General features: G+C 42.9%; 3 protein-coding genes across 3 annotated transcripts; 1 reads left to right on the forward strand and 2 right to left on the reverse strand.

Moving 5' to 3' along the window:
• Positions 1–480: 480 nt before the first annotated feature.
• Positions 481–7,321, reverse strand: ikzf4 (IKAROS family zinc finger 4; the record flags this gene model as incomplete). The annotated part of the gene is made up of 8 exons (XM_083675079.1): positions 7,196–7,321; positions 5,587–5,641; positions 5,359–5,466; positions 4,877–5,179; positions 4,556–4,723; positions 3,568–3,720; positions 3,295–3,426; positions 481–1,307 (listed from the first exon to the last, which is right to left on the reverse strand). Exons 2-8 carry the CDS (start codon positions 5,624–5,626, stop codon positions 481–483), a joined length of 1,731 nt encoding a protein of 576 aa, XP_083531205.1. The 5' UTR covers positions 5,627–5,641; positions 7,196–7,321.
• Positions 7,322–8,000: 679 nt separating this feature from the next.
• Positions 8,001–9,435, reverse strand: dnajc22 (DnaJ (Hsp40) homolog, subfamily C, member 22; the record flags this gene model as incomplete). Its single annotated transcript, XM_083674596.1, has 3 exons — positions 8,001–8,183; positions 8,435–8,727; positions 8,886–9,435. 3 exons carry the CDS (start codon positions 9,433–9,435, stop codon positions 8,001–8,003), a joined length of 1,026 nt encoding a protein of 341 aa, XP_083530722.1.
• A 1,209-nt stretch (positions 9,436–10,644) lies between these two features.
• On the forward strand, positions 10,645–23,377 carry lmbr1l (limb development membrane protein 1-like; the record flags this gene model as incomplete). Its single annotated transcript, XM_083675945.1, has 17 exons — positions 10,645–10,707; positions 15,618–15,702; positions 17,303–17,336; positions 17,633–17,772; positions 18,462–18,565; positions 18,863–18,986; positions 19,133–19,201; positions 19,361–19,425; positions 19,525–19,597; positions 19,731–19,817; positions 19,976–20,052; positions 20,371–20,448; positions 21,537–21,610; positions 21,855–21,945; positions 22,063–22,129; positions 22,323–22,484; positions 23,100–23,377. 17 exons carry the CDS (start codon positions 10,645–10,647, stop codon positions 23,375–23,377), a joined length of 1,671 nt encoding a protein of 556 aa, XP_083532071.1.
• Between the last annotated feature and the right edge of the window lie 3,663 nt (positions 23,378–27,040).

Genomic DNA, 27,040 nt, shown 5'->3' on the forward strand with positions numbered 1-27,040 from the left:
CCTTTCCTCAAAATACATGTGATTTACTATAAATCTTACTTCATGACCTGGCAGAGTGCAGTCTAGAATTGCCCCAGGAAACAACCGTATGAACACCAGGTTTTCCCCTCAGTTTGTGGCTGAGAGGAAAGTCCCACTTAAGGAAGGCACTTCTGCAGCAAAACAGGTTTTGCTAAATAAATTGATTGAGTGCAGTCATAGTATCATATTCAGTCATTGTATCATATTATAGTATTTGATTTGTACCCTCCAGACTTAAAAATTATGGAATAAAAACATACCCAGTGTTCCTAGATCGTACCTAATCCAGTAAGCCTTCAACAGTAAAACCACTAACATTAAATGTCAAAGCATAATATCTACAAATGATCTGGTGCAGAACAAGCCTGAGCCCATGTCATCTTAAAGCAGACAATGTCATCTTAAAGCAGCAGTCAAGCCCCCGTCCCCCCCACAATCCCAATACTTTCTCCCACCTCCTCAGCCCACCTTGTGCTCCCCTCGAGTCATGTGGGAGGAGAACTCATAGTGGTCCTGGCTGAGGTGGCCACAGATGTTGCACTCAAAGGGCTGGCGGAAGCCGTGGCAGCCCATGTGGATGGTGAACATGACGTGGTCTAGAAAGAAGATGCCACAGTGCTCACAGCGATATGAGCGCACAGCACGCCCCTGCCCATCCACAACCTGCACAGCCTCCCTAGAGTGAGGTGAACCGCTGTGGCTCCCCTTCACGGTGGCAGGAGTGACGGGCACAGGGCAAGCCTTCTCCCACTCTGGCTCTCTGTCTTTGGCGTGGGTGGACCTGGGGCAGCCGCGGGGCAGTGCAGAAACTGGGTGGTGGTGGTTGGAGTTGCTGGTCGGGGCTGCAGCCCCAGTGCTCTGCTCCTCTACTGTGCTCTCTGTGTCTGTGGAGTCGTGGTGGCAGCCATTGCTGGGGGAGGCGGTGTGGCTGTGGCGTGAGGGGACATCCTCATGGCCCTCATCTGCCTCCCGCCCAGTTAACCCAGCAGACATGGCCGCCACCCCACCTCCACAGTTGGCCCGGGGGCGCAGAGGAGCCATGTGGCTGTAAAGAGAGCTGATGACTGGGGTGTGCTCAGGCATGCGGATGCACTGAGGCAGGGGAGGCCTGGGGGGCTCAGGGTCCCCACCTCCAGCTGAGGACCCCTGGAGGTACCTGCCCCCCATCCTCACTAACCCTGCAGGGTCACCACCAGGGTGAGAGCTGTACAGGTCTCTTTCCTTCTCAGAGCTGGAGGAGAGTTCATGAGGCGCATCAAGCAAGTTGAGCCGCATGCGCTTTTCCCCTGTTCAGAGAAAGGTGCATTAGGGTTGTCAGTCCATCATGAGGTTGAGGATATTTTGCAGGAAATGTGTGCAAAGCTGTTTGTGAATAAAAGCAAATCTCAGAGAAGCACTGAACTGTCAACATGTGTCTAAACATATCTTGAGACACATGTTGTTTTGTGTACTGTACATCACATTCATGCACATCATTTTAATGTCTAGAAGTTGCACAAAAATAAACTGAAGGGTAGAGTGAGTTGTTGAAGTGGTAAATGAAGAAGTGGGTACCCTCTAATTTTCTGAAGAGGTGCCCTTTTCAGGAAGACAAAACTAACCAATATAGGCCTAATTTTAGAAGTGCGTAGGTCTACGGTATAGAGTAGGCCCTGTATATGGTTCCTTTGGATGATTAATTTTTATTTAGACTACCTCAAGATGTTTTACATCTAAAACAAATAAGCCCTATGCTTTGTAGTTCAATGCAGCTATGTATGGTATGATCCTTCTAATACCTTTTAACTTGCTAATAAATATAAGATATCAGGCTTATCCATGGGCCTCTATATGAATATGTAAGCTTTACATAACAATGCATATGTTACAGTAAATTGCCTGCCCCCTAATCATAATTTAATTTGGCCTACATCAAGGCTAACCTACATTTCAGTCAAAAATAGGATTGACATTTCCATCAAAGCAATGATGACTGATATTAGTATGCCAAACATTTGACCGTTTTTTTTGGAAGGGGCTGTGAACTTGTGAACAACAGAAGCGCATGCATTGATCTGCTACAATTACAAATCATTGCAAAAGAATGCGTGTAAAAATACTAACTGTAGAGTAGCCTATAAAGTGAACTGTCCATGTTGAGAAGTTATAAGGATGAGCAAACTCCGCTTATTTCGCATTGGGTTCCACGCCGTGTGCAGCCTGCAGGCACGGGGCAGTCAATTTATTGGCTGCCGTAATTTTATGTAAATCCACGAATCTGCACTCACTTTAATTCGTTCACTTTTTGTAACGCAAATCACTCGTGCATATCGCGCATGATTTGTTATACGTATCATTCGTGAACTTCGTCACCCATTTATACAGCGGCCCTCCTTGTGTTATATCCACGGATTTGAGGGAGGCTGGAAAGTTACTGGAGCTTGTAGTGCTGATTTGATTCATTTACAAGGATTTGACAGTATTATTTGAAAACAGTAAAAAAAAAACTGCGGTCTGAGGTGCGTTTTTAATGACTTTAGCCGCACCATCACGAGATGGTTAGCGTCACCTCGAAACTCCTAAACAATTTCTATAGCAATTTCGTCCAAATTGGGCCAATCTGTGTACTTTTTGTGTGAATCCTGCGCGGCTGTATGGCAAGACGTATTATTCAGACGTATTATTATAAGTTTCTTGTCGCAGTGGTGTCGGAAATAAAGCGTGTGACATACAAACGGACAGTGACAGATTCATAGTGCCCTCCCCGATTTCATTATAGGGGACAATTATAGCTGGGTATGCAAAATCCGTACCAAATTAAGTGCGTATACGGCGTATAACTGCGTATGGCCTCGACTACACTTCTGGTTGTTGGTTATGGTGAAGGTGTTATTCTGTAAACCTTTATATTACACCCCTATGCCTGTGTAATTATGTGTACTCTAGTGAGAACTATAGTATTATTAACATAATTCTGAACATAATTGTAATTGCATGGTATATGGAGTTGAGTGGTGAGTGTTACGATTAGACAAGTGGAATACAGAACAGTCCCTTATTCCACTTGTATAGTAACACAAACTACTCAACTCCATTACTGTACACCTGTAAAGTTATTACTTATGGGGAATGTACTATATGACAGCATGGCAATACAATGTGGTTAGAGACAACTTTGTGTAACGTGTGACCAGAAAACCTGGAGAATGTTATATATTTGCTGATCTACTGTATGCATGCATTCTTTCTTGCCAACAAACGCATAATATACAAAATATATTTTTAAAAACTTACCCAGAAACTTCTGTGGTGTGGACCTCTTGCGTTTGGTGATGCTGTTGGCCAGCCTGTCCATGACGGTGAGTTTCTCAGTGGAGGGCTGGAGGATAGGCTCAGTCATCAGTTCCAGGCTCCGGGACTCTTCACCTACACAGAACACATCAGCAAATGCTGGACATAAGGATGGTCCGCACTCACTGGTCAAAGGTATGCACACTGTACCACTGTACTGTCAATATAATGTAAAACATCATATGTGTATGATGATGTGTATAGAGTGTGTGTTACCCTGTGCAGTCTGGGTGCTGAGTGCTGGCTGATGGTCCAGACTCTGCAGGTAGCTGTGGCAGCGCTCGCAGTGCTCCTCCAGGGTGCTCTGCTGCTTGTAGCTGCGGCCACAATAACTGCACTTAAAAGGTTTGCCCACTGTCAGGGAGGAGACTGCAACATACAAACAGAACCGTCAGTTGGTCAGTGCACTGGTAAAGAGGGGTACCTAAAACATGACACCACTACTGATATGCTGGTCTTCAGCCCAAACATTATGTCCTTGATGGGGTTTTTCACTGTGAAATCAGAAAATACATACAGTATAGTACACATTTGCACATTAATACAGTTAAACCTAATCCCGTAATACCAGATATCAACTGAGACATAGACGTCAAGTGGTGTATTTCCCCCTTTTCCATCAATTCCGGAAATCATTCTCTGTAACGCCTATGACGTAAGACAACCCCCCCAACACACCACCGCAAAGTTCCACCTAACTAAACAGTCTGAGAGATTAATGTCAATTCGGTGAAATCCGAAGTTTGCAAATGCCTTTTCTTCGAAACCGTTTTATTCCGAGCAGCAGAGACCCACCAGGCCTGTCTGTATCACCACCTGTTGAACGTGAACCTGTTCATCAATTGAAAACACAAACAGGATTTCCTGTTTTCAAAATCTTTTAAATGTCACACATGTGCACATGTGGTACACACTGCTGAGTTGCAGGTACTTGTGTCACGCATTTACTTGCATTTTGCTTGAAATTGATGATTTTAACTAAAGTAGTAATAAGATAAACCATTGAATACTGAGCTGTGTTGCTATAACATTGTTATTACAGAACTATACTAACACTATGGGACTACATCTGTTGTGGCTATTTTCCCCATTTGAGTATGTATATGTATGCACACTGAATGAATGCTGCATTGAGTGTCTATAATGTATTGCATTGTGTAAGTCTTTTTCCTCCTAAGCTCATCTAGAGACCATAGTATCTTACCAGCATGTGTGCGAAGGTGTCCAGAGAGGGCATCCCGCCGGCGGCAGGCATAGCTGCAGAACGGACATTTGAAGGGCTTTTCTCCCGAGTGCAGCTTAACGTGGCGCAACAGGTTCCCCTTTTGAGTGAAGGAAGCTCCACACTGGTTACACTGGAATGGCCTCTCACCTGACAACAAATTGGCAGTCAGTGTATGCACTCTTTAATGATATAAATACTCCTATCAACTCAGAGAATCAGTCATAATCAATCGTCATTCAGTGGAATATGAAGAAAAGTCAAAGGCCTGAGGTTTAAGCAAGTGAACATTTATGACCTTACCTGTGTGGCTGCGCTTGTGCACCATCAGCACATTGGGCCCAATGCAGATCATTCCACAGATGTCACATTTCAGCTTCCCGTTGGCCAGCCGGATGGGATCAGGAGACACAGGCTTAGGACTGGCCAGCTCACTGTAACCACTTCCTGTTCCTCCTCGAACCCTTCCTCCCTGGTCTGCACTGCCCTCTTCTATGGCCCCTCTGTCATCCTTCCATCTGTCATCCCTCTCTCCCCCTCTCCTCTCCCGCTGTGGAGCACCTGCCGACTCGTCATCACTGTATAGTTCTACCTTGATGGAGTTTGCTGGGGAAAATAGAGGCAGGGGAAGGGACAAAGTAAACACTTCATCTGTATAACATCATATGGAATGAATTCCTCAAGTAAGATTCCTACCAGAGTTCTACATCGTTTTCAGTCAGTTCAGTGTATGATTATACATTCCAAATACAGTATAATCCACAGGTTATAGAGAGATCACTGACCACTGAGGGACCGCTTGGGGGAAGACTGCTGACTGTTTGGAGTGGACACTGTCGGGCCCTTCAACCCTCCATCAAAATCCCGCTCCGTCGCCGACTCTCCCCCACTGCCTGTAAACACACATGATTTAACTCAATGTACTGTTTCACTTTTGTTCCTTCTAACAAATGACTTTTTGCAATCAGTATATTGCACAAAGAAACACTTTTTTATTGATGTTTATTTATTACCTGACATATGTGAACGTCCATTGCAGTCATCAGCATTCATTCTCTCACCAGATGACTGTGGAAAAGTAAGGGGAAAAAATAATTAGTCCGAACTAGAATATGGCCCTTCTCTCTTCGATGTATACCAATAATCTTCCATGTGGTCTAACATAAACAGTGAATACCCACTTGTCATCTGAATTGGTTCCATTTTGTATACAACTGTATGATGCTCACCATGTCAAATATGTCCTTCGCAGCAGCTAGACTTTTTGGAACAAATATACTTCTGGAGCCCTGAGACCTGTGATAAGCCTTGTTTCTGTTTTCTCTCTGTTATCTGCCTAATGGTACCAACATATTTCATATAATTCTTGGTAAGCGTATTCACTGGCACTTTTCTCTCTGTCGTTTCTCCGTCCCCCTGTTGCCAGCAAATGCACACATGAGAAGTTCAATATTTATAGTCAGCAACTGCTGGGACGTATGTACAGGTTAAACTCCCTCCTCCCCCTTTATATACACAGGAAACTAAGGGGAGCGAGTGGGTGATCAAATAAGTATGGAAATCAGAGTTGGGGTTAGTTGAATTTCAATTAAATCAATTCAGGAAGTACATTGCAATTAAATTGTGATATTGTAATTATAGATATGATTGCAAATAGGGAATATGTTTATTTTCAATGATTTCTCAATAAACTATACAAATAAGAGGCTTTTATCACGTTTTTTCCATTTCTGAAATGTAAATTCTTATAATTAAATCTAATTGACCCCAACCCTGACGATGTAATGTTTCATGTCAAAAAATAATTGTTTTGATAAAGAGGTTTTGTAGACAAGATAAATAGCCCGCAAGGTAATACCAATCACTCTTAATGCATCCTTGTCTGGTAATACATTATTTAGGTTTAAATGGACGGAATGGGCTAAATCGATCAACAGCAAGAGCGAGACATTGGAGCAGATCAGTCAGGGGCGGAGTCAAAAGATGGAACTGGTGAACATTTCGTGGGCGCAGAAGAGCAACAGGCGCGTTGATGGGCGAACACATATACATTGCGATTCAGCAGGACGCACCTGGACCACTAATATGTCTATGACCTGGACACCACTGGTCTATGCTTGCCATTTGCAGCAATCATTTTTTTGTCTGAACTGAAATGGCCGACTTATAACAACTCTTGTACTTGTGCTGAATTGATGACAATGCTGATTATCTTCATTTATGTGACATTTTAATGCTGACAGCAGACATTCTGAATTGGTCTCGTGCATATGTCACTGTCACTGGTTATTATGACCATAGAACACTCTGATTATGACAAGCTGTTGATGAGACGTGTGACAGGTTAATCAGCGCGAGCCAATAATATTGCGATTGAAAACAAGCGTCAAAAGTCTGGAAATTCTGATTTAGATTGGCACTTTTCAGATATATAGAGCTGTCATCCAAAAATGAGCACGTTAAACTACAGTAGCTGAAAAAATGTTTCTTATGAGCCGTTGCTATGGCACCCACCACTCGACAAATGCAGTCCACCGAGCTAACTAGTCTGAAACACATACATCTACATTTTCTTCACAACACACTGTAGGCTATTGATAATTGTTTCGTTCGCCTCCTTACCTGGCAACCGACTATGTTATCGTAATTATAGCAGAGGATATGTGTTTGTTTTCTCTAGCGACGGCAGCATCTCCGGGATCTTCTTTACCTGGGAATCCCAAACAACTTCCGGGCCCATGCTGGCCGAATAACCGTGCAACAGTCTGATCCAAAGTGATAGTCGAAAACATCGATTCATAATGGAAGTTGTGATTGAGACAACCTACATATATAAGCACCAAAAAATAATTATTTACATAACTTTTAATCAACTAAATGTGCAATTGTGTGATGTGGGTGCTAATGTGTGAATCAGCCTTGCTCACTTTCTCCCAAATATGTCTCTAATATGCAGGTGCATGGATATATCAGTGTTGCATTGAATGTGCTTATTCAGTCTCCAGTTGCAGTCTAAATTGATCTCTTACCTGGCTAAAATATGCCAGAAGGAAAGAAAAGAGGCCATTAACTACACTCAATATTAATGAGGGACAGTCAAGTATATGATTGTATACTTTGGTAGTAGGTACAATACAATACAGTAGTTTAGTTAGGAACAATTTCCAATCATTATCAAAACATCATGGTACTCCCAACAAAATGCCTATGGTATTCTCTAACTTACCACAAGATGGCAGCAAACAATTCATTTAACTACTTTTTTAGACGTTTTAGCATGGCGGTAATAAGAGCAACGTATTAATAGAACAATGTTATACACAAATCCAGTTTGGGAAAACCAAATTTCTGACAGTTGATCCTCTGAAAGGAAGACCAGTTGTCTCAGTGCCACAACATTGGCATGTACTTTCAGGATTGTCAAGAATCACTTATGATGATGAGGCTTATGTCTTTGGAGCAGAATCTCATAGGCCTCCTGGATCTTTATAAACATCTGCTGTGACTCTGCCATCTGGCTGGGGTTGTGGTCTGGGTGCCACACCTTCACCAGCTCCCTGTAGCTGCGAGTGATCTCTTCTAGAGAGGCTTCCTCATTCACGGATAACACCTGAAACACATTCATGCACACAGTATGGGCAAAGGCACATACAAGTAAGATGACCTAAGAGAACATATAATCATATATAATCATCTATAGCATATGTTACATAACATGTTTATTTGTTCCAAAAGATATTGATCAAGACATGACACATTCAAAAACAACAGAATATTGAAGAAGATAGAATTCTGACTCTCATCAGTACACTTTATCTTCTAATACTTACTTTTACACTCTGATACACTGTTACAACTCACCTGCAATGCCTCTTTCTCTCTTTGACTGTACTCTCTAAGCAGTATATCCAACACCTTCTTCCAGGCTTCCTCAGTGTACCCCCCTCCTGTGAGAGCACACAGGATCCTGTAAGGTATCAGTACAATGTACTCTACCACCCCTCGGAGCCAGGGAAGGAACCAGAACATGTCTAGCAGTGCTGCCACACAGTCAGACAGGTAATACAGAGTGGCAGTGGTGTTGTGGAAAATACAGTATCCCAGTGGGGCAGAGAAGGCCAGCCAGGCCAGTGCAAGGCGATAACAGCGAGGACCTAGACAAGAGAGCAGGAGAAGCATACAATCATTAATAGCAAAAAATAGAATTGCTTGCTTGAAGGATTATTCTATGTATTAGCCAAGCAAATTATAACAACGTTGTTATAATTGTTACAATAGTGGAATGTAGTGAACTTGAGATGTAATGTCATACCCAGTTCTTGGGACTTGCCAGAGGGTCGAGGAGGTTTGAACCTGCGGTGCTTAGCAGCTGTGACACTGGCAGCCAGACTAATGGGCAGAGTGGAGAGGTTGCTACCATAGAAGATGGGGGAGGTGATGACACAGGCAATGACAGTCTTAGATACATCTGAGGTCTGCTGGCCAACACTGGATACCAGGTGCACCCCAGCACCCACACTCAGTGGTAGCACGATCAAGTAGAAGAAACTGAGTGAGTTCAGGCCAATCAGTGCCACCGTACCAAAGTATATGCCCACACAAACCTGACCAGCAAATCTGGCAAGACTCACAGGGGGAGGTCTGGCTGTGGGGGTCCTTCTTTTAACCCCCTCTGCCTCCCGATTGGCTTCATCCACGTATGCAGGGATGCGGAAGAACTCTCTTGCCCAACCCACCCCAAAGCCTCCCAGTGTAAGCATCCACAGCAGTGCATGGCTGTCTCTTCCTAAATATATGTGATGAAGGCCCATTGGGCCACCCATTGCCCATAAAGCATATGTGACTGTCACTCTTTTCGCCATGATAGAACTTCAGTGGATCAATATTTCAACAACAGAAGGAAAAATTGTCATCCTTGAGGGGGACAGCCTGCAATTCATAAACAGATGAAAATCAATTATTTTTTTATGAAAGAAGGATAACTCACAGTCAGAAATATTTTTCATTAAAGGAAATAAGCATATATCACATCATGTTAATACATATAGCATAACTGTGTAAGTATGATGTATAGTATTTCAAGATTTCTCAAGATATTAAATGGAAGAGTCATAAGAACTAGACCTAACCACACCATACACAAAAAGAGGCAGCTGGGGCTGTCCACATAAAGTTAATCAGATGATTTAGTCATCATTTTGTGAGCAGTGTTCCCTCATAGGCCTCCATCATGAACAGAAAACGTGTCACCTCTGTTGCAAGCATATAACAGGACGACAAATATGGATAGTTAATCTCGAATACAATTTGTCTCAAATTCGATACTGTAGGTCGAATACTATTCGCAGTGGTCGATTTATAATAATACTTATTATTTGTAAAAGCTTACCGGAACAAATCACGCCAGTAATACTTCCGTAAGTTAAGAGTATGCTGTTGGATCAGTTGTGTGGACTTTGGATGACGAAAATGAAATTGACCTTCACTCTGAATACGTATAAACGTGATTGACCTCCCTTGATCAACTGCACTGAGGGTAGCAGATAGGGACTCGGGGATTTGGATGGCATTCAAGAAAGTAAGGCCATTGAAATAGATAGAATTTGAGAAACAGTCAATACTAATGTATGTCAAACATCAATATTAACCACAATGTTATGCATATTATAAAATAAAAAAAAGTAACATACAAGTGTTGAGGTTCTACTCGTTGCAATGTTACAAATACATTCGAATCTTGAAACACTGTTGAAAGAGAATGAGTCTCAGAGTAGCAAGCACCCCCAGACTCGACAATACTCCCCTTTCCTGGACTGCCCACCCCTTTCTCCACCCCTGTCCGTCCCCTTTGATTAAGTCGCACCCAGCTGAGCTGGCCAGTAGTGGTCCGCCGGTGGAATTGAAAAGGGCTGATCTGCTGTGTTATGTAGCTCATCCACAATTTAGCACATCTATACTATCGGAGAGATATATATGTATGCTTTCCTTTACTGGTTTGACATCCCTCTCTTGTGCTTTTAGCCAGGACACTGTTTTATTGTCTTTTAACCCCTGCGTTATGGTTTCGGAGGATGGAAGTAGACGACGTGTCGGTTAGGGAGCAACTTTTCCACAACCGAGTCCGAGAGACCATAGTAAGTAACAATAGCTTACCTCGCTGCTCGTGATTGTATGTCAGCTAATTGTTTTATAGCGAAATATTTATCTAGGTACCAAGGTAGTCCAAGTACCGACAGTGTGTTTTCAAAAGTTGCCAGCCAGTTTAGCTATCTTACTTTGCTTTTAGACTGCTCGCTAGCTAGTTAGATACTACCAACAGAAAATCTTGATGATGCTTCCTGACTGAAGATCAGAGGGTTTCTCTAAAGCTTGTAATGAGTATGGTTGGAAGTGGCTACAAGTTGGCCATAGTTTGTAACCCGAGGAGCCTTTTTTCACACCTTGGGCCCCCATGCATGCATGCATTCACCTTAATGTCTGAGCAGAGGGCTTTTGGGACCCTGTATTCAAGGACCCCTAGTGTCTCTTCTTACAAAGCCTTGTATAATTATTTTACAGAGATTAATTACCTGAAGTGGGAAGCCACTTGGTTCCAGGCTAACTCCTCAACGATTTTATCCTTGCCCAGTCAGGTCTGAAGTTCATCTACATCAGGGCACAATGGATACTGACCTTTAACCCTGCAAACTACAGCAGTTCTCATGCACAGCACTCCTTGTTCCATGCTTAAAAGATAACAAGTATCTAGTAGCCTACTATACAGACCAATATGGCCAATGATGCAAATCTTACAGTACATATTTTCTGACAGCATGTCAAATAACTTATTAATCTTTCAGTTTTTAAGCTACACCTTTATTAAACTAAGTTAACCCAAATTTCATAATCTTTTCTGAAATATTCTTTAATATTAGAGTTCCTATTTGTTATTTTTTATTACAGAGCTGAGATTTGGGGTGATTACCAGCACTTTCTGTAATTTCATATGGAGATAGATTAGTGCCTTTATTTTTGCAAATGTATAGAGTACACCTTACGTGTAGCATTATCTATAAAAAAACACAATGCACAAAAATAATTTACTATCCACGCACACACCTCTTGACTCATATGTAAACCATTATTTACAATAAATGCAAAATTATTTATCAATAAATAATGCTGAGTGAGTAAATGCTCTCATATTTGCAAACAAACGTCACAATGTGTGAATAAAAATGAAAGCCGTGACATATTTTACAAAGTTATAAATAAAAGCATTCGGCTGTGTAGGTATCCAATAATTTCAATACAACACTTTTGTGTTAGAACTGTGGAATCTGCATTTGCGGATCAAACATTGAAAAGCAATTGGACTTCCACTGCACCGCATGCCGCAGTCTGTGTGTACGAGGCATTATATGTCCCATAGGAAAATCTGTTTTTGACTGCAGAGGCCCTTCATGTCTAGCAGCACTCTTCATCTTGCCCAGAGATGGAGACAGACCAGTTATATTATGTAAATGATCCAAAGCCCCAGCCAACCTCGAATGGACAAGAGTTGCTTTAAAGCAACAATTCTAACTATTTTAAACAGGAATATGTCATTCTCATCTACAATCTCTAAAGGCAGTTTCCCCAGAATAGCATGCATACAGATTCACTTTAACACAATCATAATGTGTTAAAAATATGATGGCTGTAGTTTGTTTGTTTTTCTTTAAGTCACTGTTCTGGATATCATTTCTCACTTGAATATATCTAGAAATGGGAATGTGGTAAGCTATGCTTTTCCTGCAGATGCTCAAAAGATGGATAGTTACTGGATACATTAGTATTGATCTGTTATTCACCTTCCTCTCAGGAATGTGGAAGATTGCACAGAAATGAAACAATATGTTGCATCAAACTTGCTTTTGTCAATATACTGCATACAATGTGTACCCCTTTTTGGGGGGCTTGTGCTGTTCTACAGCATTGTTAGTTGTTTTTTTACAGCTATAATGTATACATCTAATCTATACTCTTATTCTACTTGTAAAGAAAGGGTTGCACAAACTCCTGTATGAGCAGGCTCTTGAGCTCGCTGTCTTAGCTGATGTCACGCTGTTCGGTAGGAAACATAGGACTGTATAGAGTACAGATGGACTAGAGGATAATTGAATGAGGATTCATCTTGCATGAATGAATCTTGATGAATGCATCAAAAACAGAAGTTTTTGTTCTGTGCTAGAATGCTAGGCCTTAGGCGTACACTGTACTCTTTCTTGGCTGAGTATACAGTAGGCTATTGTACAATTTAAGGACTTGCTGCACTTTCTTCTCCTTACCATAGAAAGGACCACTCTACCGCACAAGGCTTGAGGGGATACAGAGGTTTGATTTGGGCATTTAAGCGGTTAAGCCAACAGACTTTGGACGTTGGATGTTGCAGCCCATCAGACTGTTCACAGCAGCCTAGTCATCTACGTACCTTCCCCAGCTCTTGGCTTATCCAGCCAAACAGGTGTTCACCTATAATGGCTCCTCTCTCAGGGTGTTAGTCTAGGCCCCCTTGTGAACCACTTTGTTAGATAGAAAAGGCTTTTGGCAGGTTTAGACTGCACATTGGAATATCAACCGCATTGATATTTTTCCCTACCAGCAACTAGACCCAGGCTATAGCCTAGCTTCTTGGCCTATGTGCTGGCCTTGTTGGCCTAAGTCTGAAAGGAAATGACAGTTATCCCTGTATTGAATACCTTGTGTTGTGTTACGTTGTTCAGCTTATGGAGACAAAGTAAGACATTGTAGGCAGCCTCAGATGCTCATCAAAGAGCTTACCCCATCATTGCAGGTCATTGTTAACATATATGCTCATCATCATTGTGGTATCTCTTCCACTTCCAGTCCAGTTTCACAATCCATTACAAAAAATGTTGGGTACTTTATTTACACTGTGGCTTGTTTGTATGGGTGCGAAACAACAATTGTTTTTCTCAAATCTTATTGTTGTCAGAAAATGTCACCCTAAAGTGGGTCACACACTGCCCGTCCCAACCATGGATAGGAGGAGGAGGAGGAGGAGGGGGTACAATGTCAACCCCTCTTTGTTACTGTACCATATGTCCTCATTTGCCATTGTAAAATTAACTGTCCATATGTTGGAATAATGTAGGCTAAATACATTGATGTAAGGGCGAATTAGTGTGTGGCGTTGCTTAACAGTTTTGCCCTCCTGACACGTTGTTTGAGGCGACAGTGAATAAGAAAACGAGACCTTGTATTGGTGTGAAATAATGCTTTGAAACCTGATGCTTTCTTGCTCAGAAAGTATTACAATGAGAGGCCTAGAATTCTATCATACCTCAACTGATTGGGGTATTGTCAGTGGCCCATTATTCAGCCCAGATGTACATTATGTGCTGGAAACATTTTTCTGAAGGAAACTATGAGCCATATGAGTGTTGTCCCGTTTGCTGCCACTCAGGAGGTTCCTCTCAGATGATCTGTTGTTTTTCCTCACCTCAGGGGTGAATGCCTATATCCTGCCACCTTCGTCTCTCTTCCTTTGAGCGGGAGGGAGGATGTGTGTGTACTTTTTTGAAGTTCCAGTTTGCCTAGGATTGCCTCCAACCTCATGTTCTGGCAGAGAACCCACTCCAACTCATTCACAACATTCACTATATTAGTGAAATATGTATTCACCTCCTCACTGCATGCAAACACAAGCTCTGACTTCAAACACAGTTGGCTACTTGCACTTGATCTGTGTACTATAGGCCAAATGTACTTGTCACATTTAATTGAAAGAGACTAGTTGAAGATTTACTAACTATACTAAGCTTTCAGGTGGTCCACAGCATGGGGGGGGGGGGGGCGCTTAGTGGCGTAGCACACTAATGTGCTTACCACGTAATTGCAAGGTCACTGGTTCGATTCCGACCCTCGACCTATCTTGCGTGTCATCCCTCTTCTCTCTCCCATCTTTCCTGTCAATCTCTACTGTCTCTATCCCAATAAAGCAGACATTTCCTAAAGACAAAGATATATATATATATATATATATATATATATATATATATATATATATATATATATATATATATATATATATATATATATATATATAAAAAGAGTCGAAATCCCATTGCCTATAAAACCTGTTTATCATGGCTTCAAATGGTAGGCATGGGCGATATCATTGGACATTGGCTTTGTGAAAGAACATATTGACATAACACACTGAGATATGGAGAACGTGTTTACTCCAGACAACCAAGATAACAAGTCAAGAGGATGATGGTGTGTTGACCTGTTCAGGGAATAAATGACTCTTTTCCTCTCTTCGTAGTCTAATCCTAGACCCCCCCACACTCACTCCTTTTCTTTTAGAATGTGGATAAACTGAATATCGTCAGCCTCTGTCCCTCTCGGCCTTGTCATGCGTCTCACTACCTCAAGTCATCTCTCCTTCGAGGATCATGGCGTCGTGTCATTTGTGCTGATCTGACTCACTTGTTATTTATTTGATTTTTGATGCGAACTGAAAAGGGATGCTTCAAAACATTGAGGCTCAGTCAAACCCGCACGACTTGACCAGGTAGTTACACAACTGTGCCAGTCTGAGTCTGGTTGTTCTGTTTTCTGTCAATGTTATCTTTGTCACTTTCCCCTCTCCTTGCAGTATCTTCAGTTCTGTTCTCTCTTCCCTGTGCGTTCCTTTAATCATCTCCTCTACCTGTGCCACTCAGCCTCGTCTAGCCTCTCAGATAAGCACTGAAGTTATGGGTTGCTGATAGTTAGTTGGTTATCTTGTCAGCTACCTGTCCTGTTTTGGTTATCTGAACCTCTGGGCCTCCTTGTTTGGTGCAACACTTAGTATGGCTCCTAGACACCACCCAGGATCCATTTGGTTTTGGGCCTAGGGCTATAACTTCTAAGTTACTACAGTGTTTTCATACACATTTGAAAATAAAGCCAACTGTCCCTTATGTCAAAACACTGAAGATTCTATTTTGCCATTGGCAGGTGAATGTTTAAAGAGCTGGATACTGTATAAATGTTTTTGTTTTCTCTCTTACAGATCTGTGTCTTTCTCTTCACATGCCTCTATATTGTGTCCTACCTCATTCTCACTCACTTCAAGAAGAATGCAGACTTTGTCACTGGTGAGTATGGATGTCTGCCATGATTTTGGTTGGTAAATTAGAATCTGGGGTAGTAGACAAGTAGTAGTCAAAAACCCATCACCAATACCAAAGCCAGAGCAGTACAAAGAGGAGCCTTGAGGGTGTTGTATAACATGCAGATGACATTTGCTTTTTGGAATTTTCTTCCAGCAGATGTTTCTGAGAGCAAACCTTCTGAGCGCACAACAGTCTGGATGAGTTTTCCCGAAAGCCTTGTAGCTAGCGTAGCACTTTTATTTCTCTTGACAACCCAGCCCAGCAGCAGTGATGAGTAACAATTGTAAAATCTTAGACGCTCAATCGTGTGTGTGTGTGTGTGTGTGTGTGTGCATTTTAAGTCTTAGGGATATTGTTATGTTTTTAAGTGCTATATGTTTTTATAGTTGGGGCAATAGGAATGGCCATTTTCTGTTACTTGTAGGCCTACTTTTCAACACACGTTGTCCATGTATAGCTATCTCCAGGCCTAGCTCTGGACTTTGGCCAGAACATAGGGTCCCATATGGCTGAAGGAGGTAGTTATGTAACCACTACCTCAGGCCCCCTGTGTGTCAAGTCGACTGAGGGGAGGGAGGAATGTTCCTTGAAGATAAACATGACCTATCCGTTCCATACCTAGCCCCCTGCCTAAGGCCTCACTGTGACACAATCACATCATAAAGACTGTTTTTGTTCACCAAGGATATCCATCATCATGCTCATGCTGTGTGCTGTATGTTTAACAACTTATGTTTTTTTTCCTGCCATATTGAATGTTCACATTTCTAATTACTTATTAACCTAACCTTTCAACATACAGTGCACACATGACCATTTTGCTCTAATAGAAATGTGTGCTCTCATTGAACTAATTCAGTGATGAAACCTGCTATAACATGCTATATTCACTTTTCGAAAATGTAAGTTGTTGAAATGTTGCAGTGCAATTGAGTTTAAAGTTATGTAATCAGTCCAATAGACTCTCCTTATTGGAAGCAGATGTGGCACCTCCAACAAGCTGGCCTCTGTATCACACTGCAGAGGTTGTTGGGCTGGAGGTCGTCCAGCTTGTTTGGCTTTTGGAAGGCAATCTGTGAAACCTGCTCTGCATTAGCGCAGTGTTGTTGTTTCCAATGAATGTCCACAGCCCCCCATCAGAACATTTGTGCCTTGCAGCTTAATTGAATTACACAATGCAAAGGCTAGTTTCTGTTCATCAATAGGGATGCCGACTGTTTTTCCCCCCCTCCTCCTTATTTTTGTATCAATACAGCCTCACATCAAAAATAGAGACGCTATTTGTGTACTTCTTGAACACAGTGTACTCAGCATTTTGGCATTACTTGAGGCCGTCTGCTTTTTTTCTTCGACGCAGACTATCTCAGTTTCTTACAGATGTCACTCGGAGCATACACTGCCCCCCCCCCCCCCCCCCCCGCCCCCCCCCTTCTGTTTGGTTCTGTTTTCAAGGTCTTTTTGACTTGTAAAGATTTCTCTGTTGCCGTTTATCTAATTTGATAAAGCTGCCTGTTAGCATACAGTTGATGTGAGTGTTTTGACTGCGAGGCACTCGCTTATGTTTTCTGATTTTCTTTTTCAGATGACATTGAAGATGCCACCGTCAACAAAATTGCGTAAGTAAAGAGCTGTAAATGATTAACCGACTCACTCACTGTGATAAGAATGTCAGTCAGTGTGAGCGGTTGAGTCAGTAGTCACGTCAATGAGATGGTGGCTGCTTGGCTGTGGTGTTATCAGCCGTTCCTGTCTGTTTGTATCTGCTCCCTGCCCTTTGTCCCGACACGCTGGCATTGGGCTGTTCCCTTCCTTCTCTACCCTGCCAGAGCTGTCTCAACGAGAGGATCAAACACACACACACACACACATGCACACACCATCTCACACATTTTCTCTCTCTCTCTCTCTTTAGGCTGTGGCTGTGCACGTTCACCCTCTCAGTGGCCATGTCTGCTGTGCTCCTGCTCCCCATCTCCATCCTGTCCAATGAGGTGCTGCTCACCTTCCCACAGAGCTACTATATGCAGTGGCTCAATGGCTCCCTCATCCACGGTACTGGTCCCAAGTCTAGTCTACTCCTCAACACACTTCATTCTGTTTTTAAAACGGCAAATAAATCCTTAGCATTGATAAGCTAAGTCAATGAGCTCCAAATCAAGAAGCACAGTGCTTTGTGTCAGGTACAATAATGGTATTGTTAATATGGCAGAGCTTTTTCTGTATAGCCTTGCTTGTAGTGTTTTGGAATTTGAGTCAGGAATATAAGTAGCTATAACATTTTGATTTAGATGGTTCTTCTATAACCTGTTCTTCAGTCAATGGGGCGTGAACACAATGGCATGAACACTGGAGATGTTGGCTCCACACTCTGAAACCTCACAGGCGGCAAGCATAAGGTCAAAAGGAAACAGAGCCCCAAACAGTACCTTAGGGGAAACATTCAGATTGTGCACTGTCAGCTGCCCTAGTTTCTTCTCTAACTCATTGAGCTCTGTCGCTTATTTTCATATAGCTTAGCTTACAGATGTTAGTGTAAACCAAAAACTACTTCCACTCTAGACTGCTAGGATACGCCTCACTGTGGCTGTCAGTGGTATTGTCTCAATTGTTAGAAAAAATAGGCTTCTGGCATTCTGTCCATATGTGCTACTGCATTTTTGCTGTTGGATAATATAAGATTTATGTTGTCTTTTTATACTGTATTACTCTAAATCTAATGAAAAAATCTTATTGTTAATCAGGCTTGTGGAACTTGGTCTTCCTCTTCTCCAACCTGTCCCTGGTCTTTCTCATGCCCTTTGCCTACTTCTTCACTGAGTCTGAGGGCTTCGTGGGGTGCAAAAAGGTACACGTTTTTGTATGTCTCATACAATGTCTCATGATATCATTAAAACCTTTGAGAAGATTGTTCATTGTCAGACAGAATGTCAAGAGATGCACAAATCTCTGAAGGCTTCTTTTCAGGGGGTAGTGTATTGGGCTTTTCATAAATGCCTCTTGCGGGTAAAATAAATGTGTTTATGTATAAAACTGATTCAGTATTTTTTTTGTTGTTGAATGACTTCAGCGGTTATCAAAGAAGTCTGCACCCTCTGGTTATGTCTTCATATGTCTGTCATGTTTGATGTGTGTGTGTGTGTAGGGGGTGATGGCGCGGGTGTATGAGACTGCTGTGGTGCTGCTGCTGGTCTCTCTGCTGTTGCTGGGCATCGTGTGGGTGGCATCAGCCGCCCTCCACCGTAACACAGCCAGGGAGAGCCTCTACGGTGAGTGGGGCCCACTGAACCACACATAACATAGATTAAAGCATCGAGTTAGTTTGGTTTTTTAGAACCATACAGTATACGTGATGTTTCTTATAATGTGACGTTCCTCTCTCGTATGCCTCCCCTCCCCGTCTCTCCTGTTTCAGACCTGTGGGAGTACTACCTGCCCTACATTTACTCTGGCATCTCTCTGTTTGGAGTGCTGCTGCTGTTGTGTGAGTAAAACTCTGGTTGGTTTTACCCTGTACTTACTGTTGGATAGGGGAATAACTAAAAGGAAACTTGTTTAAGTGAAATGATTTGGTCCTGTCAAAATATGTCCTTTTTTAAAAAAAGAATTGTGAATCATGCTTCCTCTCCTGCCTCCAATGCAGTGTGTACTCCCTTTGGACTGTCTCACATGTTCAGCGTCACCGGGAGCCTTTTGGTCAAACCACGGGTGAGTGAAGAAAGCGGGTGTTTTCTCCGTATGTAGATTATGAACTATGACCGAATCTGTAAGTGTCAGACAACAACTGTCTCCCACGTGTCTCCTCAGCTGTTGGAGAAAGTGGAGGAAACGATGAACTGCGCCGTGTTCGAGGAGGCCTCGCTCTCCATGAAACTCAATCGTGAGTGGGCCACCGTGGGCTAGAGGGGAATCACGCTACCATTCTCCTATGACTCATTCTAGTCCTGTGTGTGTGTGTGTGTGTGTGTGTGTGTTGTTGTTGTTTCTGTCTTCATCGTGCTCTCTGGTTGTAGGCAGTGGCACATCCTGCTGGATCGACCTGAACGTGGAGGCGGTGAGGAGGCAGTTCCTCAGTGTCCAGGCCAAGCGCATCGCCCTGGGTAACACTCTGACTGAGCCACACACACACACACACACACACACACACACACACACACACACACAGGCTCTTCTCACACCGATCACAATGCAATGTCAGAGACTGTCGTTCACATCACTTCCCATCCTCATCCCATCAATCTCTTTCTCTCGCCCCTAGAGATGCGTAGGCGAGCGTCCCCATGGCAACGGAACCTTGGCTACCCTCTGGCCATGCTTCTGCTTCTAGCTTTAACGGTAGATGAGTTGTTTTTTTGATCTTGACATTTGTCCACTTTCACTCACACACACACACACACACACACACACACACACACACACACACACACACATTCACACACCCACGTAATGGCATACAGTGCATTCGGAAAGTATTCAGACCCCTTCACTTTTTCCACATTTTGTTATGTTACAGCCTTATTTTAAAAATGGATTCAATAAATTTTTTCCCCCTCATCAATCTACACACAATACCCCATAATGACAAAGCTGAATGCATTGTATGCGCCCTCGTTATGATATAACGAGAGCATTGTTATCCCTTCCCTTGCTCAGGTGGTGTGTGTGCTGATGGTGTGTTTCCATGTGCTGGAGCTCCTCTTCGATGAGACGGCCATGCCAAGAGGAATGGAGGTGAGGACGAGGGTCGGGTGGTATCGGTTTTGTCATACTTTTATTTTTACCGGGGTTATACGGTATTACCGCGAAGAAATAATAAAAAAAAAAATAACATTGCATGGGGCTTGCGGTAGCCGTCTTTGCGCCGTATATTTAATTGAAAAACAGAATTATTTATGAGGAGACTGCTATACCGTATGACGTTTAGCCTAAACAATAATTTATACTTTACATCCCGATCACAGCTTGACAAACTGATCTAAACAGTTGGATAGCGTAATATGATGGCTTAATAAGAACCGTCACACACCGCACAATGTTAGCAGCATTGTCAGTCGTTATGGCCAAGAGTTTATTCGCATCTAAGTGCAGCGCGTATCAACAATGTTGTCCGCTGTGTGGCTTTCTGGAAAAAAGCTAGTCTGTAGGCATTCTGTAGTTTGACTGTAGTTTCCAGTCGGGTGTGACGAGCAATGTTAACTGACGACCACACGTCTGTTGTCAGTGAATAGCTGTTTGAGCCTGACAGCAGCACTCGTGCAGCTGTTAATGGGTGTTTCAGTTTGAGGTGCAAGCGTAAATGAGTTTCCATTCGTGTTTCATTTTCAGGCAAATCATGCAAATAACCGTGTCCTTCTCTAACCTTAGGTGGAAAAGGTCACATGCTACACCCAAAGTTACGCTCCTGAAATGATTGTAATACTTTCTACAACCACATTGGCAGCGCCACTGTTACACATTGTGAATTGACAAACAACACTTAATTTGGCAGTTTGATAGATAATGGAGCAGAAATGTTATCACTGTATTGAAAAGCATACCGTGGGCGTTTTCAAATCTCGCAGGATACGGTATTACCGTTCTACCACCCAACCCTAGAGAGGACCCCACTAGAGAGGACCCCACTAGAGAGGACCCCACTAGAGAGGAATATGTGACTGTGTGACCTGTTGCTCAGAATCTTGGCTGTTATAGCATCCGGATGGCCTGCTGTTCAACATTGCATGAGTTCACCCTATCTACTATGTATAGATAACTGCAGACGTGTTTCCGTATGGTGCTGTCTGAATAACCTGTGTGTATTTCCTTTGTGTGTGTTTCAGGACCCTCGTCTGGGGACTGCTTCCTTCTCCATGTTTGGGTCTCTAGGAGCAGCAGTGCAGGTGGTCCTTATCCTGTATCCTTTCACCTCAGACCCACTGTCTTACACACCACACCTCCACTCATCATGTTGAAGTACATCTTTAGTCGATTGTAATAATGGCTTGTTTGTGTTAACATTAATATGTAACATTCTACACATTTCTATAGTTTTTAATGACCACAATCACCTATGAAACAACGTATATCAAGTCATGCTTGTTTTTGTGTGTGAAAGTGTGCCCATGTCCGACTATAAGGCCCTTCACTTCTTATGTCAGTTATCTGATGGTGTCATCAGTGGTGGGCTTCTACAGCTACCCTCTCTTCGTGGGTCTGCTGCCCCATGCTCAGGACACCAACCTCACACAGGTATACTAGTCTGTCTCTCACTCCCACTCACAACTACAGTTTGAGGCTAACACTGTCGATGAGCTGAGCCCTGTAGGTGCAGTCCATTCTAAAGGTGACGTTTTCTCCCCTCCTCAGATCATTGGAAACTGTGTGTGTATCCTGATTCTCAGCTCTGCACTGCCTGTCTTCTCTCGTACTCTTGGTAAGTACATTTGCCACTTGTCGCATGGTTCAACTAAAATAAATTACTTATGGTCACCTCAGGGAGAGCTTCTGGCTGTAGTACCTTTTCCGACCACAAGAGGGCACGTGGCCTGATAGCTGTTGTACTCAGAGTAGCAGTTGATTGATCTTTACCAATTTGTTGCAAATCTTGAGTTCTCTGTGTTTCTCAGGGATCACGCGGTTTGATCTGCTGGGAGACTTTGGTCGGTACAACTGGCTGGGGAACTTCCACATTGTGTTCCTGTACAACATTCTGTTTGCAGGGCTGACCTCTGCCTGCCTCATCAACACCCTCACCTGGACCGTTCAGAGAGAGCTCATCCGTGCCTTCGGTCAGTCTGCCGCCTCACAACACGTGATGTTTGTCTTTTTTATGTTGTTTGGCTCCTCTTGATAATGTTGAAGAACTTTGGGTGTGCATGCGCGTGTGTGTGTGTGTGTGTGTGTGGGGCACACGAGTAGAAGGGCTTTGCAGACTGCTAATAGGCAGTGTTTTCAGAGTGACTCTAGGATTAGGTGTTCCCAGCTTGGGTCATGTTTCCCTATGGGCTGGTCCCCTTTCCTCAGATAGAAAGTGTACAATTCTCTCAGGAAAGTGAAAGGGGACAGGAGGGGAGTAGGGTCCCTACGGGCCTGAAGGCCTAGCCATGGAGTTTCCCCCCTGCCTCCCCCCCCCCCCCCCAGAGCACACACACCCTCTGCCCCTCCGCCCAACACAAACAACAGCTCTGAGCATGGACACGCCACACACTCACACCCCCCTTCCTCACAGGGCAGATAGCATCTCTGCTCCATCATAGCTCTCTGACTCCTTTCCCTTGCCTCACCACTGGCTTTTGTTCTGTAATTGATGGACTTTCTTTTCACCTAAAAGTGTGTGTGGGTGCGCGCTGGGGGCAATTATGTCATACCACTCCACCTTTTTAATAAAAAATTTCTCTCTGCAGGTCTCCACAAACTGCCTCTGACTGTGCCTTGCTCCACCATCCCATTCAAGCTCTTCCTGGCCAATGGACTGTCAAAGATCCAGTGTCATTCCATCCCTCGCCCCACAAGCTTGATTTCCTACTCCCTGGGACCTGAGCCTTGGACCAATGGCACCTTGAGTTCAGTCCTTCAACCAATTGGTGCTCGGTTCACCAAAATGAAGACAGTGGAGTGGAGGAATGTGTGCGGTTTGGCTAACGGGGCGGTAGATATCCGTTTACTGACCAATACAAGTTGACCTGGGGAAGCAACTGTTTGTTTTTTTACTACTTGAGTTCTTGCACAATTTACTGTGTGTAGTTATCTGAGCCATAAAGACCATGACAGCCTGGAACAGAAAAAGGGATCAATGCTGTATCTATGTTCTTGACAGAGGGATACCATACAGCATGCCACACCCGGACTGCTGCCTTATGAAAAATCCACGACCTAGAGAGGTTGGACATTACTCTCTGGACATGTGTGAAAGTCAGCAGAGCTATTTTGGAACATTACGTTGTGGCAGTGACAACATTTCCTCTTCCTGCTCTGGCTTGAGCAAGTCCTCTCTCTGTAGACTCCCCACGCTTTCCCCTCTCTCATGTTGTACCACTATTTTTGGGGCCTCACTCCTTGTGAATCCCACTTCCATGCGTTTTGTCGGGTCTTGTCTGCACTGATGTTGTGTTAGTTAATGAGAGAGGATGTTTCTAATAGGGGTAGAGGTCATGCTCACTCTGCATACCTTGACCTTCAGATAGTGGAGGGGGCATGACAGGACTTTGTGTTAACTCTTAACACAGGAGTAAGTGACCTTTGTATGACGAGATACCTGAACACATGAAGACAAATTGATGGGGCATATGTTATCTTTATTATTTTGGCATTGTTTATAAAATCATTAACAAAGTCCTAATTGTCATTTTTGGTCACATTAAAGGATAAACTTTCTAATGCTAAGTGACACTCACTAGCAAGTGGGTTTCCAGCCTTGAATTGTCAAGGTAAGAGTTTGTGAAGAAACCAAGTGCAATACTGTTTACTATGGAGAGTTAGACTTTGGATTAGATGGTTTGTTTTCACTGAAAGTGAATGTTTAAATCATACAAGTGTCGACAAATCAGTAGTTTTTGTCTCCTTTTGATCTGAGTTTGTTTTAGTTTTCAACAATCTTGTGCAATATGTGAATGTTTGGGACACAGTTTCATGTTCCCATGCCCACAGTTTTATGCTCAGTCAAGTAGTTTGATGGACATTCACTTTAACTATCACTCTCCAATTCTAATTAGAGATTAACAAACTTTTAAGATGAAATCTAAATTAAAAATTTCTGTCACTTTCATGTTGTGATCCTGTGTGTCATGGTTCTCCTTTGCTGTATCAGCATATTAAGTTGTATTGGCCATTAAACATGTTTTGTTTTTGTTTTGTTGCTCTGTCACCAGCAGAGGACAGTGTCTCCCAAACACACCAACAGCCTGAAAGTGTACCCGAGGTTCCGCTCTCCCTGGTCGGTCATTACATAGAACACAGTTGATGTATTAAGTTTACTCATTTCACTTAGTCTAGGAATGTATTGTTTTTAGGAGCACATTTGGCGTGGGTAAATGGATTGAGAGTAAAAATGCAGTAGTTCTGTATTTGTCAATCAGGGACATTTGTGTAACAAACTGCAGATCCTCATTCCTTTCACCTGCTGCTCTAAAACACATGGATGATGGCTGTATGATTTTATCTAGTATTGTTCAAGAAAGCTTTGAAGTGAATACAATGTGACAGCATGTATTGAAGAAAAGAGATCTTAAAGTGTTTTTATGGTTTACAATAAATGTATTCAACGTGCTTTTCTATACTCAAATGTTTGTTTCTTTTGTACGTGTATGTATGGATACCTTTTGAGGGAAGATGGCCACACTACACATCAATCAGGCTGTTATATACAGTACAATACAGTTACATAGTTGTATGTCTGTAACTAGTCAAGTCCATCCGTGTTCCTGGTTAGTGAGTGAGTGAGTGTGAGTGAGTGTGCGTGAGTGTGAGTGAGTGTGCGTGTCTGTCCTCACTGTCCCTCCACCCTGTGTTGCACTGCTTTAATCAGGACTAGAAGAAAGCCCTATTTTGGCCTGTCTGTCAGCGGTGGCCAGGCGCGACGCCACTGCGGCCCTAGCCCACGCTTTCCCCACTCGGATGCCACTGCTAGATTAAACAAAAAAAGGCAAGCGGAGAGGCAACATTCTCTCGCTTTCTCTCCTTCACCCCCCCACCTCCTTTCTTCCATCCGTTTTCCTTGCCTATTATTCATTTCCTCTCCATTTTTTTTGAAGTCAGAAAAAGAAGTCCCCCGGCTCTGATTAATTTCTCCCTCTTGATTTTTGTTTGCATTTCTTTTCTTGTTTTCTTTTGTTGGATGTTTTAATTTAACTCATTTAATTTCTGCTTTGTTTTGTGTTTCTTTTCCTCCCCTAAAAGGGAGTAAGCCTAAATGTTCCCGGAATGCTACATATCAGGAGCTTGGTTTGCCCTGTGTGATGTCGGGACACATCGCCAAGACATGGTTGTTAATTTTGTGTGTGTGTGTGTGTGTGTGTGTATGTGTGTGCGTGCTTGCCTCTGTGATGAAGGCACAAACCACTAAGACATGGTAGTTAATGAATACATCATTGATGTGAGATAGAGGAGGTGAGGGGGTGGGGGGAAGAACAAGTGCATCCACCTGTTGGCAGTCTAAATGTTTGACATTAAAAGGGCTCCCCTTAATCTTGTTCTGAATGAATATACAAACTGGTAGGAAATTAATGTTGCATACCCACGGTTAATGGTACCTAAGTAAACCTCAATAAGGCCATATTGTTGAAGTTTTAAGCTGATTCAGTACAGTTGATTATCAGGAGATTTAAAAGCTGAACAACATGTAAATGCAAAGGGATATACTTATCACCATGTACTTGACTGCTGGCATCCAATGAAATGTCAATGAAAGAGACTAATGCAGTTAGACTGTAGATAAAAGTGTTCCCACAGTGGAGTGATCAGATTCAATGTTTTGTACATTCTTTGCAGTTCATCTATTCATATAGCCGGACAATTTACATGAACAACAGGCACCTTATATTAGTGCCTAATCCCACTAGTAAGGTCGCTGGGGCATATTTAGTATGACACATTCAGAACATTGTGGATAGAAATGTTTAGTCGCCAATAGAACAGACACAATTCTCTAACATGTGAGAACCGTTTCCTCTCTGTACATCGCTTTTGTGTTTCCAATGCATTGAACATTGTGCCCCGCTGAATATGACCCTGCTCACCATTTCCCTGAACTTAACCGCCCTCTTATATGTAAATAAATACCGCCAGAACTATGGCGTGAGATCAGCATCTGAATAACCCAATTCTTTGTTGAAATACTACAAAGTATTATTAAGCTTATTATGCTTATTATGCTTATTAAAAGGCTGGTAGAAGTTAGATACTGTAGCACTGTCTACTATATGTTGTGTGTCTGTTTTAGTTATGGTGTCACCTTAAGTTTCCTACACACTCCAGTAAACACTTCAACCTCCCAATGACTTGACCTACGTTCCAATGAAACGTGAGACATTAGCACTTCCCAACAGCAAAATAAGAAGGGTGATAGCCCTGCAATCAAAATGTCACAGCTGCCCTGTTGGGTAACATGTACTATTTGACTGGTTGTTCAGCATATCGGAGACAAGGCGGGAGACAGGCAGCCTGTAATGGGATGAGATAGGCTATCTTTATTGTCAAAACACAAGAATGAAGGGGAAAAAAGACACAGATTAGCTTTCCTGACAGTCGGCTGTTTGAAGTGTGTGCCAAAGTGCATTAGGGACTATTATTCCCGCTGTTAACCGCTGGCAAATAGGGAGCTACTCACAGGAAAAGGCGAGACTTTCTT

Source organism: Argentina silus (assembly GCF_951799395.1).
Source record: "Argentina silus genome assembly, chromosome: 8".
NCBI lineage: Eukaryota > Metazoa > Chordata > Actinopteri > Argentiniformes > Argentinidae > Argentina > Argentina silus.